The 27233-nt window shown below is 44.6% G+C and overlaps 1 protein-coding gene and 1 long non-coding RNA gene across 3 annotated transcripts; both read left to right on the plus strand.

The window, feature by feature from the left end:
- The first annotated feature begins 233 nt into the window (after positions 1-233).
- Positions 234-23027, plus strand: LRRN1 (leucine rich repeat neuronal 1). 2 transcript variants are annotated; one of them, XM_086755790.1, is made up of 2 exons: positions 234-358; positions 16319-23027. In XM_086755790.1, exon 2 carries the CDS (start codon positions 16551-16553, stop codon positions 18699-18701), a length of 2151 nt encoding a protein of 716 aa, XP_086611916.1. In that variant the 5' UTR covers positions 234-358; positions 16319-16550; the 3' UTR covers positions 18702-23027. The 2 variants fall into 2 exon arrangements, with proteins under 2 accessions (XP_086611916.1, XP_086611917.1); XM_086755791.1 differs by lacking the exon at positions 234-358 and adding an exon at positions 2294-2357.
- A 15-nt stretch (positions 23028-23042) lies between these two features.
- LOC147599570 (uncharacterized) lies at positions 23043-25042 on the plus strand. The gene is made up of 3 exons (XR_015259591.1): positions 23043-23300; positions 23646-23895; positions 24701-25042. It is a non-coding gene; the product is annotated as an uncharacterized LOC147599570 (long non-coding RNA).
- The last annotated feature ends 2191 nt before the right edge of the window (positions 25043-27233 follow it).

The raw sequence follows: 27233 nt of genomic DNA on the forward strand, positions 1-27233 counted from the left end.
TAATGATGAGTTGATAAGCAATGCAAGCGGGGCGGGGCGTGGGCGGGGAGCGGGGCCCCGCCCGCGCCCCGCCCGCGCCCCGCCTCCCCGCTCACGCCCCGCCCCGCGCAGCCACTGCGACCAATGAGAACGCAGGTCGTCAGCTGACCGACGGCTCCTACCCAGGTGCGCTCCGGCGGTGGCACAGAGCGGGCGGCGGGTACCGGTACCGCATCCACCCGCCGCTGCTCCTCCTCCTCCTCCTCCTCCCATTCCCAGAGGAAGGAGGGAGGAAGGCATCCCGCATCCAAGCCGCCTCCGCGTTGCGGGAGCGATCGCAGGGGCTAAAAACGAAGGGGAGCCGAGGCCACCGGTACCGGTAAGCAGTGCTGGGGGAGCCCCGGGATCGGGGAAAGTTTCCACTTCGGGGGGGGGAACAGAAGTCGCAGCGGGGTTTCCCGCATCGCGGTGGCTTCGTCCCGCATCGGGGGCTGGGACCGTGCCCTGCGCATTGCTCCCCCCACCCCCAGTTTTTTTTTTGTGTGTGTGTTTTTTTTTTTTTGGGGGGGGGGAGCTGCCGGCGTCCCCCGCCTCCCCGATTTGCATGCGAATGGGGAGCCGTCTCCCGGCAGCTGCCTGGCCTCATCCATTCCCGGGGAGGAATTGGAAAAGACAAGGAGCTTTCAGGGGAACAATGGCCCTTCAGAAATCGGCATAAAGGCGCAGTGTGCGCGGGGCCGCCCGCCGCCTTCCTCCGCGGCCCGGATTCACCGGCGGAACGGCGCGGAACAGTGCGGAACGCTCCCCCGCCCCCCCCACCGCGCCTTCCTGCAGCCTGGGGCCGCCGAAACCTCTGGGTTTCACCCGAAAAGATGCGCGGACGGATGCGGGGGAGGGGGTGCGGTCCGGCCCTGCGTGACAAAGGGCCCCCCCCGCGCCTCCCCTCGGGAGGGGGCTACCGAGGGGGGGGGGGGGGGGGGATCGCCCCCACCGCTTTCCCGAAGTTCCGGAGTGCGGGTTCCCTGTGTTGTTCCCGCCGGGCCGTGGGATGAAAAGTAGCAGGATGGAGTCCAAGTGGAAAATCGTGTTGTGCCGGGGAGAGATCCCGCACAGGATGCTGAGGTTTCCGTCCTGGGGCTGCGGGATAGCGCCCGAGTCAGGAACCTCTTCCAGAAGAACTAGTTGGTGACCCCTTCGGTCTTTCCAGCATTCCTATAAAACGAACCTGGCATTTCTGAACAAGGCTATAAACCTTTTCTGGAAAATAATTTAGATCTGTGGGAGGCGATCTCACAGAGTCGCTGCATCAGGCCAGGGGGGTCCGGCCCGAGTACGACCCGAAGTCCTGCGAGGTGGAATTTAAATTAATCTCAAAGATGGACATAGTGAGAGAGAAAAAAGCACCAATGCACAAAGCTTCCTAGATGACAAAGCAGTCAGGAGCCCAGGACCGGGAGGTCGGAGCAGGCGAGGGGCTGCGGGGTGCCCCAGCACCCCCCGGTCCCGCAGTGCTGCGGCAGTGTGTCCGACCGCGGCCTGGAAAGAGGGCGAGCTGGGCTTGGCGAGAGCTAGGTCAGCTTCTGCCTTGGCGGTTAACAAGTGATCCGAATAAAATGTTATGTGGTCCCTATAAAGTCCTATACCCTAGTAGGCATTAGGCACTTAACAGACGAGTTACTGTGGTGGCTATAACATATTTTTCCATTTACCTGGAACAGACACAAATAATTCTACTGATTATTAAAGGAAATAGGTTTTCATATTGAGTCGTACAGATTATAAAAGGATGAAAACGTTGAGATGTTCACTGTGAAAGACCTTTCTTTATTGCCATGAATAATGCTGAGCGCATCCGAACTTAGGCTGCAGAAAGAAACTTCTGTTCAGTCTGATCGACCAGGGCTCTGGCAACTGCGGAGGCACGGATCCAGCTGGGAGGCTGGGCAGCCCTGGTTTAAAACCAGTCCTGCGCGCCTTTGGTTCCAACTCGATGAGAAAACGTGATCACTTAAATAAGCATCAGTGCCAGCCTTCATCACCGTACTGTAACTAAAGCGGCGGGTACCCCTCGGCATTCGCGGGAGCACGCCGTGCCGCTGGGACGAGAAGCGCGGCGGCGGCCCCCGCGGAGGTGATGCTGCAGCCTTTTGTCTCACTTCCATAGACTATCACGGCACTGCAGAAGCCAGGGAAAACTTTTGCTCGTTGGCGTGCGGTATTCCTGCTGCATCCGTCTGTCGGCAGGCTGCCGCCAAGGCAGGCGGCACCTACCAGCTCTGGGTTCTTTTTTTTTGTAGGGACAATTACAGCACCTTGAATCAACTCTGGTCAAGTATTACTGGTACTGCAGCTTGCACAGTTTAATATTAATTGAAAACGTAATTTATTTGCGTTATTGAGTCTAAGGATTTTATTCTGTGGTTTTATAGATGATATAAACTCCAAGTTCATTTAAACAATAACTTCTAGTTATTTTTTAAATTTTCCTGTATGAATTGTGTTGAAGCTTTTCTTTCTGTTGAAGCTTTTCTTTCTGTTGAAGCTTTTCTTTCTGTTGACGATATCAGGGAGTAAAAGCAGTTTTGTTCACTTTGGTAGATAGGTCAGAGCTCTATGCCACGTTACTTCTGCCTCTTTTGGAACAGCCGCTTCACCAGGCGAATGCCTTGGAGCACGCCTGGTCCCAGGCCGGGCTTTGTGTCAGGCTCAGGCTAGGATTAGGCATCAGAAAAAGGCAAAACCAAAGGAAAAAAAGTTAAGTGACACCTATAAAGAGCGCTCGTTGTTAACAGCATTTTTTTTTTCCAACCAGCAAAGTAGCAAGATGCTGAAAAATGTTTACTGAAGAGCCAAACATTTTCAGAAATAAAAATCACTTTCTTTTGCTGTGCGCTTTTTGTAACTAGGGAGGTGACTGTTCTTTGAAGCCCTGATTAATATAAATGAGTTGCAATTTTCTGACCAAGCCATCCCAGTTCACGTATATTATTCCATTGGCAGACATGTGGTCTCCACAGCTGTCCCCTCATTTGTGTATGAAATGGAAACACTGGTGGCATTTGTAGGTTACCATAGTTACACGAACAATACACGTGTGAGGCTTCATCCTGCCAAGCTCCAGATTTTTTTCCTGGCAGACATTTTGTAGACACAGAACTGAAGAAAATCGATGTAAAGTTTTTGGAAGCACGTAAATCCATTTCTCCTCCTCTCTGTTTATGCAATGCTAATGGAGAGGGAGCCTGCATTTCAGCCTCCTGACAGCTGATTTTTTACATCTTCTCCCAGTTCGAAATGCCATCGTGGGAGACGCGTGATGCTCCTGGGAATCGTAAATTCTGGGCTCCAGTCAAGAGCAGTAAAGTAATTAGCGAGAACAGGCCCTAAATGCTATGGTAAATACAGAAGGCATCTTTCTTAAAAGTAACGTGCAGCTGCCCAGCGAGGTGTACACAAACCAGAACCTGGGAGCTGAAGCAGTTTCTCTCTGGTTGCGTTGCGCAGGTTGGCAGTGCCTCTTGGGTTCCTGGGGGAGCAGAGGCAGGGAAGGGCCGCTCCGTCAGGAGCACCTGCAGAAATCCAAGGAAGCATCATATTCCCATACTTGGTTGTGTGTCTAGAATTAACACGTACCCACTACGGGAAGAAAGACAGGCAAGAGAGAAGAAAATCATGGAGCTGGCTTAGGAACTGATTCTGTTGGTATGTCATAAGCGCGGTAAATAACAGTGTGTCTATAAGACCCGGAGTGCCTAAACTCTGCAAAGAGAAATCAAACGACTACTTTGATAAGAAACAGTCTACTGAGAATGTGCTTGAGTTAGGCAGTGATTTTTCCAGTCTCAGTCTTTCCTGTAGCTGAGTAATGAAGTCCTCCAGTAACGGAGTTGGTAAGGTCTGGGGCAGGACGTGCCTCCACAGCGGTTTAAGCGGTACCCAGCTTTGTGTTCCCCACAACCATGTTCCTTTATTCATTGCCGCTTAAAGCCTTGCCACTTTATTCGAATTGTGCTTTACTGTTTAGATGTTGGTTTTAATTTTTTCTACGTATGGCACGGAAGGAAAATACTGGATTGGCCTATTTTGTATTGGCCTAATTCTCCTCCTGCTGGGGACAGCTGAAGTCTTTGGCATCAGTGGGAAGAGAATTAGTTTCTGCTCTTAACTTCTACTGCAAAATGTTTTTATAACATCACCTTCTGATCCATAAGATCTCAGTTTGGTGATACAAACCAGCATTTTCTTGACTTTCCAGCTGGCTGAATTATCGAAGGAGTGGGACTTGGTTTTCACCTGGAGCACAGTTTCTAAAGATCAACTACTTGAGATGGAGCACGTGCCTATTGCTCTTTTCTTCTTAACTAAAAGAATGACAGGACAAAGAAATTCTAAGTAATGGTCTTGAAATATTTAACAGGATGCGGTATTGAGAATGCACAGAAGTTATAAAAGTGCTGTAGAGAAACAACTCCTTCCCTTATTTTATTTGGTACAGTCTGGCTACGCAGTTCTCTCTCCGAAGGTGCCACCCGTTAGGCCCCCACGGTAACACAGGGCAGTATTGTCCCCGGCCACTTCCCAAACCCAAGTGGTCCATTTAACACTGGAGACAAAGATGACTAACAGCTTCTATTTTGAAATTTTAGAGACTGTCAGCAGCTCGTTTCCAGGTATTTAATTTAATGAACTCTGGTCATTCCAGCAATTTATGCATCTGTCGGCCTCGATTGGCGCAGGAGTCCCAACCGCTATTTGAAGCCGAGCCCCCTTGAAGGTTTTTGGCAGAGTTAGCCTCTCGCTGGTCACTCCAGCATTGACAGATGCCAGGGCAGCAGCACTCACCTCCGTGGAGGTCCGTGCAGCGGCTCCCACCCATGGCCCGGTGAAGTGCAACCCATAATCGCATCCAGCAATGTCCGGTGAGGCAGGGGTGGGTACTACGCAGGTGATTTGGGGGCTCTTCACGCATCAAAAGGGAGCAAAACCCTGGGCAGGTGGCAGGGCAGGTGGTGTTCTTTGTGCCATGATGCTCCAGGAGCAGGATCTACCCACCAGCTTGTTTCTCCACCACTGTGGGTGGGAGCCATCACCGCCCTGTCCTGCTGGCGGCCTGAGTCCCAGCTGGCCAGTGCAGCTGTTTCCCCGGGGACCACCAGTAAGGAGGTCCCAGAGGACCCCCCCCGGCCTGGCTGGGCACGTCCCGCTTCTGAGACCAGCATCATCAGCTGGGAGTCACTTGCCTCATCTCAAGAGTTGGTTTTGTAGGCAAGCAGGAGGCCTGAAAGTCAAGTGAAGGACTGAAAAATGGTGCAGCGACACCGTGAGAGAGGAGACTTTGTGAGGAGGCATCTGGTGCGTCCCTCTGACGCTCCTTGTGCGTGTACCGAACAGTCTGCCAGACATACCCAGCCCTGGTTCATGCACACACATTCAGCACCAAAGACATCATCAGGTTAAGACTGAGACCAAACCCAGATTCCCCTCTGTTCTATCAAAACCTTCCAAACCTGGAAAACCTCCACCACTACCAGTGCAGTGAACGCAGGTCTCCCTCTTCGTAATCCCAGTCTTTCTCCCTTTCGCTAGAGTATTTCACCAGAGGTCACTAGTCCTTATCCTTAAAACCTGACTCTAATAAAATAACTTCAACGTTTGGAGAAGATTAGCGGCCGTTTCAGTTGACAGGAAACGTTCCCTGTGTTTCTCCTCCATGCTGCAGTCTGATACAGCACGTATCCTCAATGCCTCACTTTATTTGATTTATAACTACTTTTGTACAGTCAACATAACTTCAGTCATTGAGCAAAATGCAATTTTAAGAGTTTGTGCAAAAACTGGATTCACGCTAAACTCCTCGCCAACCCAGCACGACAAGCACTACCCTGTGTGTCTGTGCTTACAGGACTCGTACGGCGATGCCAGCTCGGCTCCCGTCTCTGCGTACGGTCCAAAAGATGTGGTCCACTTGGACCAAGCCCAGGTTTTCTGTGTTTTTCAGGGGCTGGTCAGCAATCTGCTGAAGAATCAGACTAAGTAACTTCTAAGAAACACATCAAAGTTATTCAGAGAGAATTACTGAGCTTGTCCAAAATTTGGTAGAATAGCATTTTATTTTTTGTACAAAATATCAAAGCTCAAATTGTCTTTTTGTAATTTGAAGGTGTTTATCATTGATGTAACGAATCCTACATTTTCCTGCATTATATGATTTATTTGATTAAGCAAGTCCAAAACTACCTAGTCAGTGCACACCTTGCTAATGAGCTGCATATAATTAGTAGGATGCAGGTGAGCTACTGATTGGCCTTGCTAAATTTTTTTATTACAAGTGATCCATCACTCTAAGAGAACTAGAATAAATATTGATAGTTACAGAGATCTCACTCACAATAGGCATTGCAGTGACTTGAAAATGCATTGCAAAAATTCCTCATTTTACCCCCAGATGAACACCACAGTTACGTGAACCAGTTGCAAAAAGCTTTTAAATAGCTGCTTTAAAATGGATTCACCATACTATAAGGCACCGAGTGAAACCAGCTGAGCGTTCTTCATTAATTCACTGGCAGAGCTGTTTTCCTGTATCTTTCTGCCCCCTTTAATTGAAACAAGTCTAATATATTCAAATTAAACATCACTGTGCCGGAATGAATCACCTCGATTAGGTAAAGACTTTATCTCTAAAGCATCAATAACTTAAAATTTTGAGAGAAATAATGTCTCCTATGTTTTCTGCAATAGGCAGCAATTACAGTACCTCTGTATTCTGCAAATACTTATGAAATAAACCCGTCTGTGGAAAAACCGCTGACTTTGCCCTGACAAGACTGAGGACAAAAGCTGAGGGAACAATTTAAAGGTCTATTCTTACACATCCAAATACTTGAAATATGGTGTATTCTCTTTATATATACATACACACACAAACATGTCTTCATCTCATGAACATCTCAAAGCAAGACTGATCTGCATTCTGCATGAAACAAAGCTAATCTGAAAATTTAGGTGGTACTTGAGATAAACAGCTGAACATCGACTCTTAACATTTCCTCCATTCTTAGTTGAAGGAGCTTCCTTTCCTGGTGACGTAGCAGATGACCCACTCTATGATCCCAGCAATGCTACCCAAACAATTTCAGAATGAAATGAAGATGAAAACCATATGCTCCACAGAACGTGTATTTTCTCAGAATACTGTAATGGTGCGTTGGGTTATCAGCTTGTGAGAGGAAGAAGGAGGTCTTCAGAAAAATGAAACAACCTTCACGTAAGAACCTTCAAAAGTGTGAAAAGACTTGGGAAAAGGGGTAGGGGAGGGTCATGTAATACAGCTAACTGGAGAGAAAGTAACTTTTTTCTTAGATCACAATAAAGCCTTAGTTCAGAGTAGTACTAAAACCAAATCTGTGGCCACTTAATAGAATTACTTCTATCGCTTCTCGACTTGGTTGAGTTCCAAATCTGTGTCTTGGTGCTAACAGCCGTTACGTTAGATCTCTCAGCACCTCCCGTGATAAATCCATTTATTTTGTTATTGGTATGTTCACTGACTTGAGTGAAGGGTAAGGTGGCTCCATATCGGTCAATTAAATATATGGCTTTATTAGCATTTCTATGCAAACAGAGCTCAGAAATAGAGAATTTGATCTTGCAAGCATATAACTCCTAGAAAAAAAATCAATAAAAGTCTATTTTACTCTAAGGGCTGATGTCTGTGTAAGCACACTACATGCATAAACTGAGTAGCTATAGATGTAGGCTTACAATAATATACTGTTTAATACTTAATCACTAGTAATTGAAAACTAAATACATAGTACAGCTACAGGAAACAGAATTATCAAAGTAGTGTGTAACAAGGACCAGAAAAATAACTCTCTCTTTCTTGCTTGAAGATAAATGATTGAAGCTACAGATGGCTGGCTTATACATATGTGCGCACACATACATATAATTTTTTAATAACAAGTCTTACACATTTCTTACAGCCAGTGCTATTATGTTGATTTTATAAATACATACTGAGATACTGACTCATTTAAGGTTTTATTTATTGGCTACCATTTCTCGCACAGGATTTTTTTGGCATCCTTTACGGTAGTAACAACAACTTACACGCCAGGGTCTTTCCCAACTGTGGGGGATTCTGAATGACTCATAAAACTGGAGTTTGATCTAGAACTGTGTAGGAAGCAAAATAATCACACTGCCAGAAAGCCAGTCAGCAAAAAGAGAGGAAGAGGATTTTCACTTGCTTCATAAAATTCCTGTGGAGCTCTGGCATCCATATTTTTCGTGGTTAAAAATATTTCTCAAGTGCTCCTTGTTTCATTGTTATTAACACTTTGCTTCCACTAGCCAAGGTGCCTGGGCTCTCAGAGTAGTCAAAAACCAAGAAAAGGAAATTCTAGTCCAAAATCAAACCCAATCTCTTAATGCCCTTGTTCCTCTTTTAGAGCTATTTCTCTTTTTTATTTTTATTTGAACTGTACTGATTTTGATAGATAGTAAGAATCTGAGTTGTTCTAGTCTGAAATTGCCATGAGGTAGGAGCCCCCATAGATAACAAGATGTTCAGCTCCTTCCGTGTGGTCCTGAGATCCCAAGTATGCCAAGACTGAATTCCATTCCTGTTTTTCAAATATGGCTGGAAGACGAAGCAGTATTTCTCTATTCTTGGTCCTCTTTCATTCTTCAGCCAGCACATACACTAAATGCAAAAAAGAATTGGAACAGGTCTTCCAAAATTAGTTATGCTCCGTAAATTTTAGACACTGTACAAGCTAAAACCAATTAAGTTTAAATTCTCCCTTGCATTTAAAATCTACAGAAGGCTATGAATGCGTTCCAGCGTGTACAAGTAGAAATGAAAGCATTTCCCCAGTGGTCTGTCTGCCGTCAGCTGCAGGTAGAGGTCCTGCTTTTCAGGGCTGAAGGGAAGAGCTGCAAGGAAGGGCTCAGGAAACAGGCTTTTCACCTGCAGTGGAAGTTGCTTTGTTGGCGGTCAGGAAAGCTGATCTAGGCAAATAATTTTACCTGGTAATTATGGGGAATGAGGATGATAATACTGGTGTAATTAAAAAATTCTTCTCCATCTAATGCAATAAAAGCTTTAGAACCGCCCTCATAGCAGGACATGAAAACTAGAGTCATGGGCAATAAAAGCACAGCCCATGTTGTCCCAGGATTAATCTATTTTATGAAAATAAATATAGTAAGAAAGCAGGCAAGTTGGGTTTCTAATGTAAGGGTACTCCTACTGTACAGACATACCTTGCCTTGCAGGTTGTCAAGGCTCTTAAATGGTTTTATGAGCTTTTTCCTTTCCTAAAGAAAAAACAAACAGACTATATAATTTGACAACCCACTCTTTGGAAAGCACTTATTATTCCTGATGTTTCTAATATGACTTGTTAATGGTAATTTGCAAGAGATTTTCAAACAAATGCCAGAAGCTGGGCTGCAATTCCATGGTTGATTGGATGGGCCATCAACATAGAGCAGTTGTACTCTGCATGGTATGTAGCGCCTTCTCCTCGAGATCACTGTGTGAATGAAAAGAATTTTTCTCTCTCCTGCAAATTCACTTCAATATTTTAATGAAAAACATTGTATCAGATGCAAGCCTTAAGAATAAACCCCTATAAATAACAAATTTTAAAGTTTTAATATGCTGGTTCTGCAGTGCAGGCATTATGAATAGGACACTCTTTGCATTTCTTCTGTGGCAATAAGACCAGTATTTTCCAAAGGAACACAGATAAAGCATGCTGAGGTTGTCCTGAAATACAGCAATTTGCCTTCCCATCAGAGCTTTCCCTAAAATTAAACACTGACTTTATTTTGATGGAATCTGGGTACAGACAAGAAGAAGACGCAGACATTATTTGCAGGGAAAAAAATCCAAACTGTAAATATTATAAATCCCCGAGGATGTGTTTTGAAGCTTTATACCGTTATTACATGTCCTATAGGCCCTTGTTTTTGTCTTTGTTTTTAATAACAAGCTCTTGTTTTCAGACTTTGGTACGCTCCTTCAACTAATTCAAATCATTTTCAGCTTGACTTTTCTGTATTTTACACAATGCAGGCTTGTAAACAGCTTATTTCCTGATGACATCGGAGACTTTAAATACCTCAGTATTAATGGGTTACTGTCAGGCATGGTTCCTCGGGATTTTTCTAAACAGACAGGATTGCACTTGTAAACGTGACTCCTGGGAAAGGAGCCCATTCTGCAGGTTAGCTGTAAATATCCTGGGCATTAAACACAAAGTCCAGCCTCTTCCTCTAGAATGTACAAGGTCACCAATGCTCTTGACTGGAGCCAGCCCTGATTTCAGTAGCACAGCATTTCAGACCAGGTTTTGCATTGTGCTTACTTGTATGACTGGGTGCAGGTCCGTATTCATGTGGCAATATGTAAACGCCTCTCTCTCCTACAGCACTCTCAGAGGTCACTGTTCACCCGCCGCGAACACAGCACCAATGGCTCCGGTTTTCTCTGTAGCAAATGGGTGAACACAGAACTGCCAAGGCCCCGCTGCAGCTCAAAGCAAGGCAGGTCCCTTGTTACCTCCAACACACACACAATACCCTTCCTTAAAAGTGTGCAGCCGTCTTAACCTGACCGTAACAAACTCAGCCTGAGCTTGTTAAGGCCAGTTTATCACCAGTGTTACTTCTAGCCTAAGTAGTTCTTCAGGCTAGATGTTTGCCAGACCAACCGAGCCAACCTCTTCCGGTGTCTCCTGTCTAAAGAGGCTCTTCCTTTCCCTGACTATGGAGTAACACTCTGTACTGATCCCTGCGTGAATTTGGTTTTCTTGATGGCTGTGTTCTAGCTGAAGCTTTCCCGGCTCTCACACCTTGGCACTAATACTCAGTCATTACACTACGCTGCAGATCCTTGGCCACGGGTGTTGGGTTGCCCAGCGTGCGTTTTCCCAGTGACCCACCTGAATCCAGGATGCAGCAGCCCAGGACAAGTTTTCCTGAGCTGACCGATGACAGAGGGTGTTTATATGGCAGCAGTTTCACAAACGATGATGATGGGGAAACAAGAAAGCTGCACGAGTCGTTAGCAGAATATTAGCACAACAGACAATTTTCCAAACGACTAGCTACATCACTTAGGCTCAATATATGAAAATGTTTCTGTGGAGAGATGGGTAGGTACTGAGGATCAGTATGCGCTTCTGGCTCACAGCAAGCGCAAAATAAATTGCTTCTCTTAGCCCGAGGTAATTTTCTTCATGTAGCTGATCCCTCAGACTTTTACCTAGGCACATTTAGTGCATATGGCTGCCAACCAAAATCTGTGCTGGTGCTACTCGCAATACAAAAGAAATTTTGCAAGAATGAGCCACTTAACTGTGGAGAGATTATATATGAAGATTTTCTGTGGTAGGTATCGCTGTTTCAAAACAGACATGGAAAAATATCCACGTGCACACTATATTGTTTCTTTTTCCAGCAGTTTTTAATAGTGACCATTAATGCAGTTGGCAAGGAAGTGACAACACTTTGCCTTCCTATTACCAAGAAAAAATGTTTAAATCTGTTTTTTTTCTAGTTGGCAAGTTAACTGTGAACACTTGTAATGAACTGTTTATTTCACAATTGTCCCTTCGTATTCTCCTCTTACTGCACTGTGGATTTAAACGTGCTTTTTTTTCGGATCACCCAAACAACCAGACAAACTTAACAGCCACCAGCAAGGCTACAGCTGCCAGCACACACCTCTGTTTCCCCCAGGAAAGCGGAAACGAAGGATCTTCTGCTCCATAACCAAATACCCACCATTATGATTTCTTGGGCCAAACAAACTCTCAACGTGAAACAGTTTTCAGAACCTAGCCAGAAAGGGAAGCCTCACACAAACCTCCCCGCTGCGCCTCCAGGATGGGAGACAGAGGAATGGTGCTCATGTTTTCTGCCCACAGGAGACACGAACCAGCGAATATCCCAGGCTGCCGCCGCGCCTTTGCCTGCTGATAGAAATGCAGGTTCTTAACGCACTGCGTACTGAGAGATGCTATGGAAAATGCATTTATTTAGCCCCTAGTAAAAGAATTCCCTCCATCTTTCTCCCATAAAATTAACCATTATTTCTGTTGATATCCAGTTAACAGCTGTTATGACTGTTGCAGTGGTTTAGTACACTAGAAAATACCAGTTTAATAAATGAGAGGGAAGGCAGAGAATGCTAAAAGCTATCCTTTATGAGCTCAGTATCTCTCAAAAGAAAGGTAGAATGCCCCCCTACTGTTTAGGGGAAGTTTCCCCACCCAGTATTTTTAAAAGTAATTTTTAACACTGCATTAAAAGAAGTGCCATCAATCACATAACCCATATTAAATGCCATTTTCACAAAAAAAAAAAAAAATTGTGATATGACTCTGTTGTAAGGCAGGTTTTGAGGACTGATACTTTTCATGATCAGAAAAGCTTGGAACCACTGGCTACCAGGGACATACTATATTTGTTTTATATTTAGCAATATAACAGCTTAATATAAAAAGGATCTCGCTGGGCAAACTGCTGAGATGGCTAGCAGGAAAGGGGCACCCACTAACCCTCCAGTTCTTCTCAGTTCAGTCCCACTGGTTCCCGTGAGAGCAGGGAACTTTCCCAGGAGCCTTCCCTGGTTCATCCATGCGGGCTTGGTGATTATTCACTGGAATAATCATTGGAACCGCGTATTGTCACAGATTTTGGGTTCTAAATCTGCTTGTCCTCCAGCTTATTCACCAAACAAAAGGAAAGATTTCCTACAAACATACATTGTCTAGTTTTTATTTGGAAAGACGTGATTATAATTCTAGATAGTGTTTCAGAACCTGTGGAGAGTAACATTTGAGAAGCACAGACTTCCAGCAAAAAGCATCGTGTTCCTTCGGACACTACATGTCACAGAGGTGTCTGTGACCAGTCCTGCCAAGGTTGCGAAGACTGGAAAGTGAGACATCCAGGGGCAACGGGACAGCCAATCGGGAGCTACTGTTTGATTGCCCTGGATTTTCATTGATCGCTCCATCCAAGCTGCCCTGGGCCGAGGGAGGCTGGAGACAGTAATGTGCAGGTCATTTCTAAAGAACGTCTTCCAGTTAAAGAAAATTAAATCCATTTGCAGTAGAAAATAGCTAGAAAAGAGGAAGTGTCACTAGTAACTTGTAAAATTGTATGTCTACCGTGATCATAAACCCAGAACTCTATTCAATAAAACCAGAAATGCCTTCTTGCCAAGGAGGAACAATAAATGTAATGTTCAAGTAAGAGGCTATAAATATTCAACAAAGGAAGGATAAAATTCAATTTTTTTTCAAAATCTAGATGTGCTCCAACGTATTTTAAAAGAAGCTTTGAAGTCTTTTTTGGGCAGTTTCATTTTTTTAAAGTATTACATGATTCATGTAACGATATCAGAACGCAATCAGTACTAAAACATCATTAGGGCCCACAGCTTGATAAGGTGTGGACTTCCTTCTCTTCATCTACTCAGGAAAAAAATTACAGGAGCGACTCTGAAGGCATGGATGTTTGGAGCAATATTGCCTCTTGTAGTGGCATCGGGTTAGGTGCAGGCTGCTGCTCCCGGCCGTGCCGCTCCTTTTGGTGCCCCGCTGAGCCGAGGCTGCAGAGCGGGACCACAGGCCTTTCCCTAGGGAAGGGAACAGCCCTCGTGTCACGGCACCTCCAGCACCGGTCAACAACTGTGAGCAGGTGAAACCACTGCCTGCACTATGAACTGGCAAACACTGTAATTTGAAAAATCTGGAATTAAATCAATTAAACTTTGTATTCCTAGAGCGGCCTAGTTTGGGTCAGCTACAAATGGATTGCTGTTGAGAGGAGCATCCGTTACAGTCAGCACAGCTCAGTTTCTGCCAGCCTCCTCATCACTCTACGTTCATATATTCCTATTACGGTGCCATTAGGATTTATTTCTTTAATGCAGTTAATGTCTTATTCAATTCTTCCCTCAGTTGAAAGTTATTTGCGAAGGAATGTTTGTTCTACATCTGGTTTTTCCCACCCTCCAGCACAGTCTCCTCAGCTCTCATTCAGGTCTCAGCTACCAGAGAGAAAAATCAAACTCAACAAGGTCAAATGCTTTCCGGCTAACACTCCTGGTTCCCTTCCTCCAAAACACAAACACAGAGCAAGTAACAGCACGGCAAAATAAAAATGCGATTTGGTGTGTTCTACTGACAGCACTATATTGTCATCTGAAATAAAATACTGTAATTTCATTATTTAATATGCTGATGAGTTTTTGAAGTAAAAGCATTGTATAAATGGTATTCCTGTCCCCACTATCTACGTGACTATTTTACATCTACCTTTAAAAGCTGTATTTAGTTTTATGTAGTAATATCTTGTGGGCTTAGACTAGGTTGAGGCTTCACTGTGTTCTAATTGAAAAAGATGCTATTTCTGCAGTTACAGTTTGTCATTGTTCTATACACTGTCCCATATAGCACAACCTGATTATTTTAGTTACAGAGAAAGACAAAACTTTTGTTTGAGTCTCAACCGCAATCAGAGCATGAGATTTACGGTGTCGCCTCGAATTTCAAGGGGTCTGCTCTTTAGACCCTTGTTCAGATTTGTCACGTGCCTCGCTCGCGTGTGCTTTGTATGTGACTCGAAGCCTGCTGCGCACGCGCCCCAACCTGCTGAACAGCGGCTGTAGTTCCCCTGCCAGCATCTGTGTGCAGAACGAGCCAAGAGGACACAGACAGGCACGGGCAATCACCGCCACCAGCACCAGCCGGAGAAAATCAGTTCACGCAGCATCACCATCACCGGAGCAACATAGTTCTGAGCTGGGAGATGGGCAGCTGTTGGATTTAGCAGCACAGGCCCCAGATTGCACATTTTTACAGATACAGAAACTCCCAAAGCTGCATCCATGCTTTTTACAGCAGCAGTAATCGGTTTGCAGATAACAAACTGTTTCCCAGAGCTGACTTGTTCAATGAAGCGAGAATGAGAAAGATTTTACAAAGAGCTTTGCTTTTCCTTGGATACGTGTTTAAAGATCCACAACACGACAGGTATTCTGAGACAGATACTCTGGCGTCGTAGTTCCGCCCCACTCAGGACCAGACTATGCAGTCTCTCTCACTCCCCCCACCCTCCTTCACTGACCTTAGCATCTGCAGCTGTTCCTCTCACAGAAATCCTTCACAACAGGCAGGCAGATGCCTCTCAGGTTCCCTTCACTTCTCATCTCCTCTCCACTTCTCTCAGCCAGGCCGGGCCCAGTCAGGCCCAGTCAGCCGCCCGGCGGGAGGCCAGAGGGTGAGGCCTGCAAGGCCCACAAGGCTCACGCCTCCCCCTCTCTGACCCCACTCAGCTGCTTCACATCTTCTCCTTTTTTTTTTTTTTTTTCCTTTTTCTGTTTCCCCTTCTTAAATATATTACTGCAGAGGCGTTATCACAGAACATTCTGTTACCAGTTGGCTCGCCCCTGGCCAGCATTGGGTCTGCCCTAGGCCCGGCCGAGTCCGCTGGACAAAGGGGAAACAACTTCCAGCAGTTTCCTACAGAAGCTGCCACCACAGCTCCCCTCACCCAACAAAACCAGGACATCTGGACACTGCTGGGTTCATTGAAACATACTCTTGCATGAATAACTTCAGGCTAAAAACATCTAAACTGTGCGGTTAACACGGTAATTTGGAATTTTGGTAAACAATTCACATATGATGCACAATGCAGTACAAACAGCTAAAATAAGGACAGTACATCCATTTCAGCAAATTTACTGTTATTGTTTGGTGCTTAGCTGGATTAAATCTAAGCAGTTAACTAGAACCAATTTGATTAACTCAGATGAATTTTGGCAAAGTTTGTATCCATTTAGCTTGAAGCTTATAAACCAACATCTTCCTGAGCCTTTACTCCACGCCTCTGAGACCCCAGCGCTGGGCACAGCCCTGGCACCCTGCCTCCACCAGCATTACGCGCTGAACGCTCGTTTGAGACCTAGACGGTGCACTTGCAAGCACATCCTCAGTCTTTAGCATTTCTGAAGCCATTCAAACAAACACTGCAGAGTAAAACTGAGATACCAGAAAGTTCTGTTTTCTGCTGATGCATACATTGTTGCAGTCACTCGGCAGGGAACTCTCACAGTTTTCCCACGTAAATCCCGAGTAGAAGAGAGTTCCAAACCCTAGATAACTATACCAGATTGGGATTTTTGTAAGAGAGATGAATGTTAAAATAGTGATTGTTTTCAGATATTTTTCTTTAAAGGATGAAGAAGTTAAATAATATATGAACTGTGTATGAGATGAGCATAACATATGCCCTGTTCTGTTTTCAGGAACATCTTCAGACACTGATTTGCAGAAGATTCTGGAACACAGAGGAGCAGCTGAGAGTCTTCAGACCATTTCTTGTCTTCTCTAAACTCAGAAAATCATCTTTCACCTTCTGGATGTCAAAGCCTTTCACCTTAAACTTTAAGCTTTACATTTTCTGCCTGATAACAAATTACCCTCTCCATCTGCTGTTGCTTTAAGGAGCTGGGGAGCTGAGCTCGCTAGCTGACCAGCATGGCGAAGGTTAGAGTGGCTTTAACTGTTTGCCAGTTGGTGCTAGAATTGTTAACGAATTCATTAACTGAGTCTTCCATACAGAGTAACGAATGTCCACAGCTTTGTGTATGTGAAATCAGGCCATGGTTTACACCACAGTCAACGTACAGGGAAGCCACAACAGTTGACTGCAACGACCTTCGATTAACAAAAATCCCCAGCAATCTTTCCAGTGACACTCAAGTCCTTCTGTTACAAAGCAACAACATTGCAAAGACCACAGAGGAACTCCAACAGCTGTTTAATTTAACAGAACTGGATTTTTCACAAAATAACTTCACAAGTATCAAAGACGTGGGGCTCTCAAATCTCACTCAACTTACTACTTTACACCTGGAGGAAAACCAGATAACAGAGATGACTGACTACTGCTTGCAAGACCTTTGCAATCTTCAAGAGCTCTACATAAATCACAACCAGATCAGCAGCATTTCTGCAAATGCATTCTCTGGCCTGAAGAACCTTTTGAGATTACATCTCAACTCCAACAAATTAAAGGTTATTGACAGCCGTTGGTTTGATTCGACTCCTAACTTAGAGATTCTCATGATTGGAGAAAATCCAGTGATTGGAATACTGGACATGAATTTCAAACCACTCTCAAATTTAAGGAGTCTAGTTTTGGCAGGAATGTATCTCACAGACATTCCTGGCAATGCCTTGGTAGGCTTGGATAGCCTCGAAAGTCTTTCCTTCTATGACAACAAATTGGTGAAAGTTCCTCAGCTGGCACTTGAGAAAGTTCCAAATTTAAAATTCCTGGATCTCAACAAAAATCCGATTCACAAAATTCAAGAAGGTGATTTTAAAAACATGCTCAGATTGAAAGAGCTTGGAATCAATAATATGGGAGAACTCATTTCTGTTGATAGGTATGCGCTGGACAACCTGCCCGAACTTACAAAGCTTGAAGCCACCAACAATCCAAAGCTGTCTTACATACATCGTTTGGCATTTCGCAACGTTCCTGCCCTGGAGAGCTTGATGCTGAACAACAATGCCTTGAATGCAGTCTACCAAAAGACAGTGGAATCCCTGCCAAACCTGCGTGAGATCAGCATCCACAGTAACCCACTCAGGTGCGACTGTGTCATTCACTGGATCAATTCGAACAAAACCAATATCCGTTTCATGGAACCTCTGTCCATGTTCTGCGCTATGCCCCCAGAATACAGAGGACAGCAGGTGAAGGAAGTGTTAATACAGGATTCAAACGAACAATGTCTTCCAATGATCTCTCACGAGACCTTTCCAAATCACTTAAACTTGGACATCGGCATGACAGTGTTTTTAGATTGTCGGGCCATGGCAGAACCTGAGCCAGAGATTTACTGGGTCACTCCTCTTGGCAATAAAGTCACAGTTGAAAGCCTCTCTGACAAATACAAGCTGAGCAGCGAAGGCACCTTGGAAATCTCCAACATCCAGGTCGAAGACTCTGGGAGGTACACCTGTGTTGCTCAAAACGTAGAAGGGGCCGACACGAGGGTCGCTACAATCCGGGTGAACGGAACGCTTTTGGATGGTACCCAGGTTCTGAAAATCTACGTTAAGCAAGCTGAATCGCATTCCATCTTAGTTTCTTGGAAAGTGAATTCCAACGTCATGACTTCCAACTTAAAATGGTCATCGGCCACTATGAAGATTGACAACCCTCACATTACATACACTGCCAGGGTCCCGGTTGACGTACACGAATATAACCTCACACATTTACAACCGTCTACAGATTACGAAGTGTGTCTAACAGTGTCCAACATCCACCAGCAAACACAGAAGTCCTGCGTCAACGTTACAACAAAAAACGCAGCTTTCGCGCTGGATATTTCAGACCAGGAAACCAGCACTGCCCTGGCCGCAGTAATGGGATCCATGTTTGCTGTCATCAGCCTCGCCTCCATTTCTGTTTACATTGCCAAAAGATTCAAAAGAAAAAACTACCACCACTCATTGAAAAAATATATGCAAAAGACCTCTTCAATCCCACTGAACGAGCTCTACCCTCCACTTATCAATCTCTGGGAAGGTGACAGTGAAAAAGACAAGGATGGTTCTGCAGAGAGCAAGCCAACCCAAGTCGACACATCCAGAAGCTATTACATGTGGTAACTCAGAGGATATTTTGCTTCTGGTAGTAAGGAGCACAAAGACTTTTTTGCTTTATTCTGCAAAAACGAGAAGTTGAAGACTTTTGTATTTTTGACTTTGCTAGTTTGTGGCAGAGTGGTGAGGACAGGTGGATATTTCAGAATTTTTTAGTATAGCGTATCGCAATTGTTTGACACAAATGGCAGCTTCACCTAGCTTCCAATTCTTTCTTTTTTTTTTTCCCCCTTTTTTTTAGTTATTGTGCTAAACTTAATGCTGTTCTAACTACAGTGCTGAATAAAATTAACGAGCGGCTGGGGTTACCCTGTGATCTGAAAGTAGCCCAGCCCCGTTCTTCTGAAGCCATCAGCAGAGCACAGGATCCTGCAACGCCAACATCCAGTTTTGAAACTGCATTGAACTTGGTTTGTACACTGGGCTGAGGACAGTACGCTGAGAACAGGAGACCTTGAGTGATGTTAGTTGACTGTACTGTAATGTTGTATCAACTGATTTGAATGTTTTTGACTTTGAACACTGAGTTTTCTTTTTTTCTCTTTATTTTTGTAGTAGCTGAGAAGGCTTAGGTAAAGCTAACAGGCAATAGAGATAGGTACATCCGATTTTTTAATGTAACAGACTAAATGTTTATTGTTCTCTTATTCTTTTTATTATATTTAGTAGACACTTTTGAAGAATACTAGAGTTTTGTTGTGTTTAAATCACCAACACACGGTGTTTAATGAAGGCAGAGCTATAATAAATTTAGTTTTGTTCTGATTTTTTATTTTAGAAGTCACAATAATGTATTGGGTTTAGATGTCACTAGTTTGACTGGTGATCATGTTTTGACATAAAATATATCCAAAATGTTATATAAAAATATTGTGGTTTTTTTTTTCTTGATGGAATTACGGTTCAGCAAAGTTCCATTTTTTTCTGTATGTATTTATTTTAATAGCAATGTTTTCTCTGCACTAGATGCAAAATACTGAAATAATTTGATCAGAAAAATGTATCGGTAGGGCTTTTGGACTGTAAGTCACATGCAGAATCAAAACTGTGTGGCATAAGGTACATGGCAAAAAGAATTCACAGAGTGTGAAACAAAATATTTTCCTTTTTGTTACTTTTGTGTTTATATTCTGAGCTAAGCTATAAATGAAGCTGACATTTAGCTGTCATTATGATCAGTTAGGACAAAAATCCAACTCAGTGCTACCAAACTGAAATAAAAGAGTTGAATCCTGGCATATACTTTAGGAAAAAAAGTTGATTGGATTAATGTTCTTTCAAAAGCAGAAATTAAGATAGCTACAGCTAATAAGAAAGTCATACATTTGGGTCCAATACAGAACTGTATTTCTTACAGGCTTAAAATTAACTGGTACTCAAAGCATTTTACTGAATTCACATGGCTAAAGTGCAAAACCTCAGAAAGCAGTGGTGTTCCTGTGTGTGCACTGGGTATAATATAAACGCATAATTTACAGTTGAACCTGCAGAAGTTTTGTACGTTGTCTTTTCTGAATCCATGGAAGTCCTCCCCAGGGACTGCACACGAGTCACGAACAGGGTGGGTTTCTGGTGGAGTCCGTGATTACACCGACACGAGATGCCTTGTCAGCAAGCACAGCATTTTCTACGCTTTATGAGCACTATCAATGTGCAACTTAAAAAAAAAAAATGTTTTTACATACCAAATACGTTCTTGGTGAGTAAAAGTTAATTGTTAAAATTATGGATGTGCCTGGGTTTTGGGGTTGTCTGAAGTTTTTTAACTCACTAGCTTCACAAATATATCAAAGACCTCCCCCAAATTCACAGATAGCTTCAAACTTCTTTTTCCCCTTCACACAACTGTCTAAGAGTGAAAGTTATATCAGCGTCGTTTCACTAATAAGCTGTTTTGGTTCAAAAACTTCAGTACGTCTCTTGGATACATACCTTGTTGATCTTGCATTTCAACATAAAGCTGAGTGAAGCTATTAATTATGCATTTAAATCAAGGACCTATGCTGCTATACGCAATCTTTTATGTGTTCATGAGATCTCATAAATTTTTAATTATGGGACAGTTAGGTGCTGGGATTAGGCAAGTGTCTTGGTCATGGAGAAGTACATGGTGGAAGCATTTAGTTGTCACCATGTCCTGTATTTGTTTGTAATGTTAATGGAAAATTTCCTCTTGCCTTCTTCTCCAGAAAAGCTTTAGAGCAATAATTATCATCTTGTCTATACACTATTCTAACCTTAAAACTGCCTCTATTATTATAGCAGACATGCTGAATTAAAACTCAGATCCCTTTTGCAGTGAAGATTCACTCTACTTTTTCCAGAGAAAAGGACACAGTGAGGACAAGGCTGACAGCAAAATTACAGCTTCCGACTTGCATGACATCATAAGATTGTCTTTAGAAAATAATTAATTGAACAGGTGTCAGACGGTGCGGAGCAAGCCGCTTTCTCCATCATCTCCTCAGCTTCCAGCAGCACTGAACAGCTGCACCATAAACAGGAACCAAGATCAGGCAAAGCCCACAGTGCTCTACCTGAGCCTCCCATCAAACCTGTGGAAGAACACATCGCTTCGGGTCCAAGGTGTTGGTTCAGTAGTCACCATAAGCTAACCTAAGCATGGGGCCGCCCTCCAAAACAGCGATCCTGCTCTTCCTCCTCCCTGTCCCCACCTCCCATCCTCGATACACACAACTTGGAGATCTACGTGCCTTCTGAAGATGCTCCTATCGACCAGTCGCTGCTGGTGGAGACAGGCCACATGGAGAACTTTGCTCTGGGGGTGTGTGTGGCTGGATGTGGTTACACCTGGCTATCTTCAGCAGTTTGGGCATTTTCAGACACAGAATGAGTGGCAAAAAGGAAGGCGGCAGAGATGCATGGCCACAGAGCAGGACAAAGTGGCATCTACAGTTTGATCAGCAATTGCCAACAGCAGCTGGGGGGCGTAGGGGAAGTAAAGCAACATTTAACATGTTCCTTTCCACCGGGAAAATAACGGGCCTCTTGTTCCTTGCAGTCCTGTTTGGCAGCTTTATGTCATTCACTGTCTTTTTAGAGCAGTGCTGTTGAAGAACAGCAGGAGAAAGTGGCCTTGTGACAGCCACACACTTCTCCAGGATGTGCTGATCCGCAGGATTTCGGGGGAGCTGATGCTGTGGGGACTCTGGGAGAGATGCAGCTGAGCAGCAAGGAGCACCTCGGTAACGCGGTGAGTTCTGCACACAGAGCCACCAGTGATAACTGTATTCAACCTTGTAACCCCTTAGAATTCTTTACAGATCCCCTGGAAATTTAAAATTTTGCTAATAAAAGAAAAAAAGTGGGCAAGAGATTAATCACACGGGGCATAAAATCTGAGTAAATAACCTTCAACCTTGGCTAGCAATTTTGTGCTTGCAGTTTATTGTGAGCAAAAATAAAAACACTGCCTAATTGCCTTCAAAATGTATTTGCATCTGCTGTTCACTGAAGACACTACCCCCAGTTTGCTCAGAATCAGAGATTCGGCCTGGCCACTAAAAACAGTATGGGAAGAAACATCGTTATCTTTCATTTGACTAACAGTTTAGAAATGCTGTGTAAGAGTAGATATTTCACACCCAACTAAACTTCTGCACTGCTACTTCCACTTGGTTGCCCAATAATAAAATATTTCAGTCCCCTGAAGAGTAAATAGCTCACTCACGTGCGGTATGCAGTATTCCAGCTAAGTCCACTTTTAATTCCCTCACCGGAATCATAATATCCCCTGGGATTGAGAGAGGGCATCTTCACCCATGAGCCAAGACTCATACTGGGCGTGGTCTTGGAAGGAAGCGCACAAATACAGCGACACTTCCACAGAGCTGCGACCTGCCCTCCAGCCCTGCCTCATGAAGACATACTCACTTGGCTCCTAAAAGAAGGTTATGAAGAGAAAAAGCCAACAGTTTGGACCACTGGTGTCATAAATGGGTTAAAACTGGGAATAGGTCAGCCAACCTGAGATCCAGGGAGAAGTGCATCAGCTTGCCCTCACGCCACTGACCTTAGCTGGGACCTAAGTGATAAGAGGAGCATCTTTTGGAGTTCAAAACACGCAACTCCTTTTGCTATGTGCTGGCAACCTTGGAAACAAGACTGAGGACAAACCACTGCATGAAATGCCTGAAATAAAGTGGAATAAGCAGCTGGGGGCTACTTCTGCAACATCTCCACCATTGCCGATGCACCCCGTCTGGGAACAGGACAATTCACTTGGGGCATGACTGTTCCTAATCACCCAACCGTCCTGCAGAGCGCCGTGATGGACATGTGCATGATGGGTAAGTCATGGTGGAAAAGCACACAGAGAATGCCATGAATTTCCGCTGCAACTGGAATTTGCCTTCTCACGCTCACCCTGCCGACAGCACAACCACTGCAGCCCCGGCGCCCACAGCTGCGGAAACCCCAAGGCCGAAGGGCAAGGTGAACGTGCTCGCATTGCACTTCCTTCCTCAGGGAAACCCAGAGTGCCTGAGCTGGAGATATCAAACGCTGTGTCACACAGCCCTTGTTACAGTACCGCCACTGTATCCCCACAAAAAAAAAAAAGATCCTACCGCTACCAAAACCCAGGTAACGCTTCTCTGCGGTGTCATACAGAAGTCAATGTTTTGTGTTTCCCCTGAACTGTCAACCTTTTGATCTTCTTTTCTGCTCTTTCCACTATTGCAATTTTTTACATTTGAGGACTCTTATCCACCTACTCTCGTACGTTTGCTCTGTCGTCAGCCTTTCCCTGGTCTCATCCCGCCCCACGCTCTTCTGCCGTTCAAGGGCAAATCCTTCGCAGCCTTGGTCATCACGAGAGCTCAAGAGATTCCACTAAAGGGCTTTTTATTTCTATTTCTCTTTGCAGCTCCCTGGTTTTTCCGCCAGCCTTCCTCCCTTCCCCTGACCCTTACCCTGTTTTCCTTGCAGCTGTTTCCATTCGGACCCTCGGTTGCTGTTGCCTGTCAGCACCAGTCATCACCAGTCAGCACCAGTCAGATCAAGGACACGGTGCCAGCCAGCAGCAGCTCACTGGTGCCCTGCCGCCTCCCCTTTTACTGCAACGCACAGAACTGCCGCTTCACTTCACAAACCCGAAACGTCTCCCGTGTCTCTGCTCCAACTCTCTATCCGCCCTTAATCGGGAGCACATTTTCACCCTCTGTTACGTTTCCTACTGGTATGAAAGCACCAAAAGACTGAGTTTTCTTTCTAGTAACGTAAAGGAGATTTACTGTAAAATTTGTACGATTGTATATTTATGTCAAGTAGACCAAAGGAATGCTGAATCCTAATAAAAGAGTGGTAACAACAGTTTTTGAAACATGAAAATAAACACTTTGGAAAAGCTGGAACTGATCATTAAGTAAAATTTTCAAAAGCAACTAAATGACCTAAGAGCTTACATCTCATTAACTTCAGGGGTACGTTAGGTGCAAAATCAGGTAAATGAGATTTTTCACAAGTGCATCTGGAAGTATCAACTTCCCTTAAATTCTGAGCAGCTATGGAATTTTATAACGTGGATTTAAAAAAAAAAAATCACTTGAAACCATAATTTTGATCTCAGTTACGGGGGTAGGGGATTTAAATCCTGTCATCCTCAGTGCAGTTCCTGATTTGCAGTGACCTCAATAAGGTCTGCATCTGTAAAAACCGCAGTTCCAGGTCTCTGCTCACAATCGGAGCAAAAGTTCTCAGCAGATTTTTTAAACAGTAGCTTTTCCTACTGCGGCCTGTTCTGCTGGACTTGATTCCAAGCAAGAACGAATATATCTGAAAAGATCAGGGTGTGGAACAAAGAAGAAAGATCACAGAGTATTAACTATTATCAGTTTTGAACCAGATAGTTTAACGTGAACGACCCAAACACTCTGCAGTGTAAGGACTACGTGCAACCTCATAACGTGGGTCATTTATGAACGCATTGCTCCAAAACATGAACAAGAATAAGTGTTCATAATTAATTTCTTTTTTTGTTTCAGGTATGAAATTGCCCTTTTATCCTTCACATGCCATTTGAAGAGTTCTCTATAATAATCAAAAACAGGTTTCTACATCCTATACTCAGTTCCATGTTTGTCCTTCACTCCAAATCAAAGCACACCCTGAGAATACAGAACATGCAGAGCCAGCTGCTGCAGCCTGGAATGAGCGCTTTCAGTAAACTGGGAAGAAACAACCCCAGTCCACACGTTCAAGGTTTAAATGGCAACACAAACACATCATTCACATGGCTACCTACTGCGGCTGCCATGCCTCTGGAAGTCACAGTCCGTAACCAGTAACAGCTTATGGATGTATTTTACCCGTTTGCTAAAAAACCAAACATGTTGTCACCTATTTCTATCTCAAAGGTACCTCAGTTTTTGTTGGGTTTGCTCTTGGAGACCCGTGCTGTGCCCAGATACCACATACGCTGGTAACTGCTGCAAATCACAGTGGCTTAAAATTAATCAGTCATGCAAAGCAGAGCCTGAACCCTGAGCGTTCCCATGGGAGGACAGAGACCCTGCTCCTAACTGAGCAACATAAACATCCTCAGCCTTCACCTTTGTTGTCCTGTCACCAAAACAGAAGAATTACCCAATCTCCTCTGAATTTGGTCTGGAGCACACTAATCCAGCCAGTCCCCTGTGAGCAGGGCTGGACGCAGCCACGCTGCTAACGGCAAAGGCAGCACAGCGTCGCTCTCCACATACCACACCGTGTTGAGTGGCGGGGGGCTCTGGTCATGGACGTCCTTCGTGTGTCCCTTCAGTAAACCCAGGTGTACCTGCTGCATCCATGCGCCGGCACAGTCCTTAGCTGACATTTTCCAGAGGACAGGCACTCCCTCCCCACGCTAGGGAGCTCCAGTTCACTTCAGGAGTCAACTGCTCAGTATTTTGCTCTCTCCGTGCTGCTCGGCAGAGCTCTCCAGTGCCTCGTTTGCAGAACCAGCCCTCGGGGGGCTGGTGCTCTTCATTGTATGCTATTAAACCACTCTGCAAACATGCAACTGAATTCAGCTTCCAAACATCACTGCAGGAAAAGGAGAACTATGCAAGTAGATGAAGGCCAAAAGGTTTGAGTGCCTAATTTCATTTCTCTGGACCCTGAGCTTTCCAGAGTATTTTCTGTTCAAATGCAGCTGCCATGATACCTCTACGTAGCCGATGAGGAGGATGTAATTCATACTGCTCATAAATAATTAGTTTTTCTGACTTGCCTCACATGCCAGAGGGACTCTTTTTGGTGGGAGGTTCCATTTCTAGAGAGCAGCATTCACCCACCTGAAACCTGAAAAGACCCTTACCCCCCACTTTCCAGCCTCGCTGCCTGCGAGCCACCACTCACAGTTCCCCCTTCTCTGTCCGCCCTCCGGTACACCAGGCACTCTCTCTAAGATGACCCATGGCCACAGAAATATTTCTGTGGTTTAAACGAGGCAGGGACAGGAGCACTGCTACCATTATCCTGGTGATGAGCCAGCCAGAAGGACACAGCTCCGGCTCCATAAGCTAGCAAGCCAGGGAGCCAGCTGATGACAAAGGTCACAGAATGTGGACATAACATTTAACGTTCCCAAAATGGAATAACAAAGTGTTCCTGATTTCTAGACAGTTTTTGTAGGAAACAGAGTTGAACCACAGTACTACGTTCCAGGGATTGTGTCATAATCCACATAACTGCCGACTAACCCACAGCCTAACATTCTGCTAATCAAAACACACCAAGAAAGGAGGAAAAATCACAGTACGAGCATCTGCACAGGCTCCTATCCGTGGGATTACCGAACACCGCTAGCATGAGAGAGCACGCAGCCGTTCCTCCCCTCGTCTTCTGCTACTCAAGGGGGAGCAGAAACATCAGACACAGCAGCTTTTCACAACTGACCTAAACATACCTTGGTGAACAATTAAACAAAGGTGCAGATGTTTCAGTGCGCTGCTGAACAGCACTTCCAACAGGCTCCTTCAACGGCAAGAGCTATTTAAGGCCATTTGCAAGTCCCTGAACAGCAGATTAAAATTGGTTTTGTGGAAAATGATGTCGCTAGCAGTTATTGCACTGCTCCCTGTCCTCCCCGAGTGTGAAGTTTTGCTGTCACACACCACATGGGACTCATGTTAAAGAAGTGGTTTCTGTGGCTTCCAAATTCTTTCATATCAAGGCTGAAGTTGACAGGGGAACTGCAAACGTTCAAGGTTATCAACCACAATGAACTTTTTCTGAACTAAGTTTATCAGAAAAGACTGAGAGAGTGATGCCCCAGCCTCAGTTATATTTTAATGGATCTGGACACCTAATTTCCTTTGGAACAATGTGAAAATCCCATCTCAAAAGAGTTTTCAGTCAGTTTACTTTCCCCAGTGATTCATTCTCCTTCACGTAATTGTATGAACCGAACTTACCCAAGGTCTCAGATCCTTATCTTCTTAGAGTCAATAAAAACTGTACTACTTCCATAGGTAACAGCTCATTTCCACAGCTGCCTTCAACTGTCCTTGAGAATTCGTGTAAGAGGCTGCCTTG

This window comes from Chlamydotis macqueenii, chromosome 10 (genome assembly GCF_036417535.1).
Source record: "Chlamydotis macqueenii isolate bChlMac1 chromosome 10, bChlMac1.mat, whole genome shotgun sequence".
NCBI lineage: Eukaryota > Metazoa > Chordata > Aves > Otidiformes > Otididae > Chlamydotis > Chlamydotis macqueenii.

Excerpts from the sequence above, each read along its gene's own strand:
- LRRN1 (XM_086755790.1), top strand. The coding sequence starts at position 16,551 with ATGGCGAAGGTTAGAGTGGCTTTAACTGTTTGCCAGTTGGTGCTAGAA.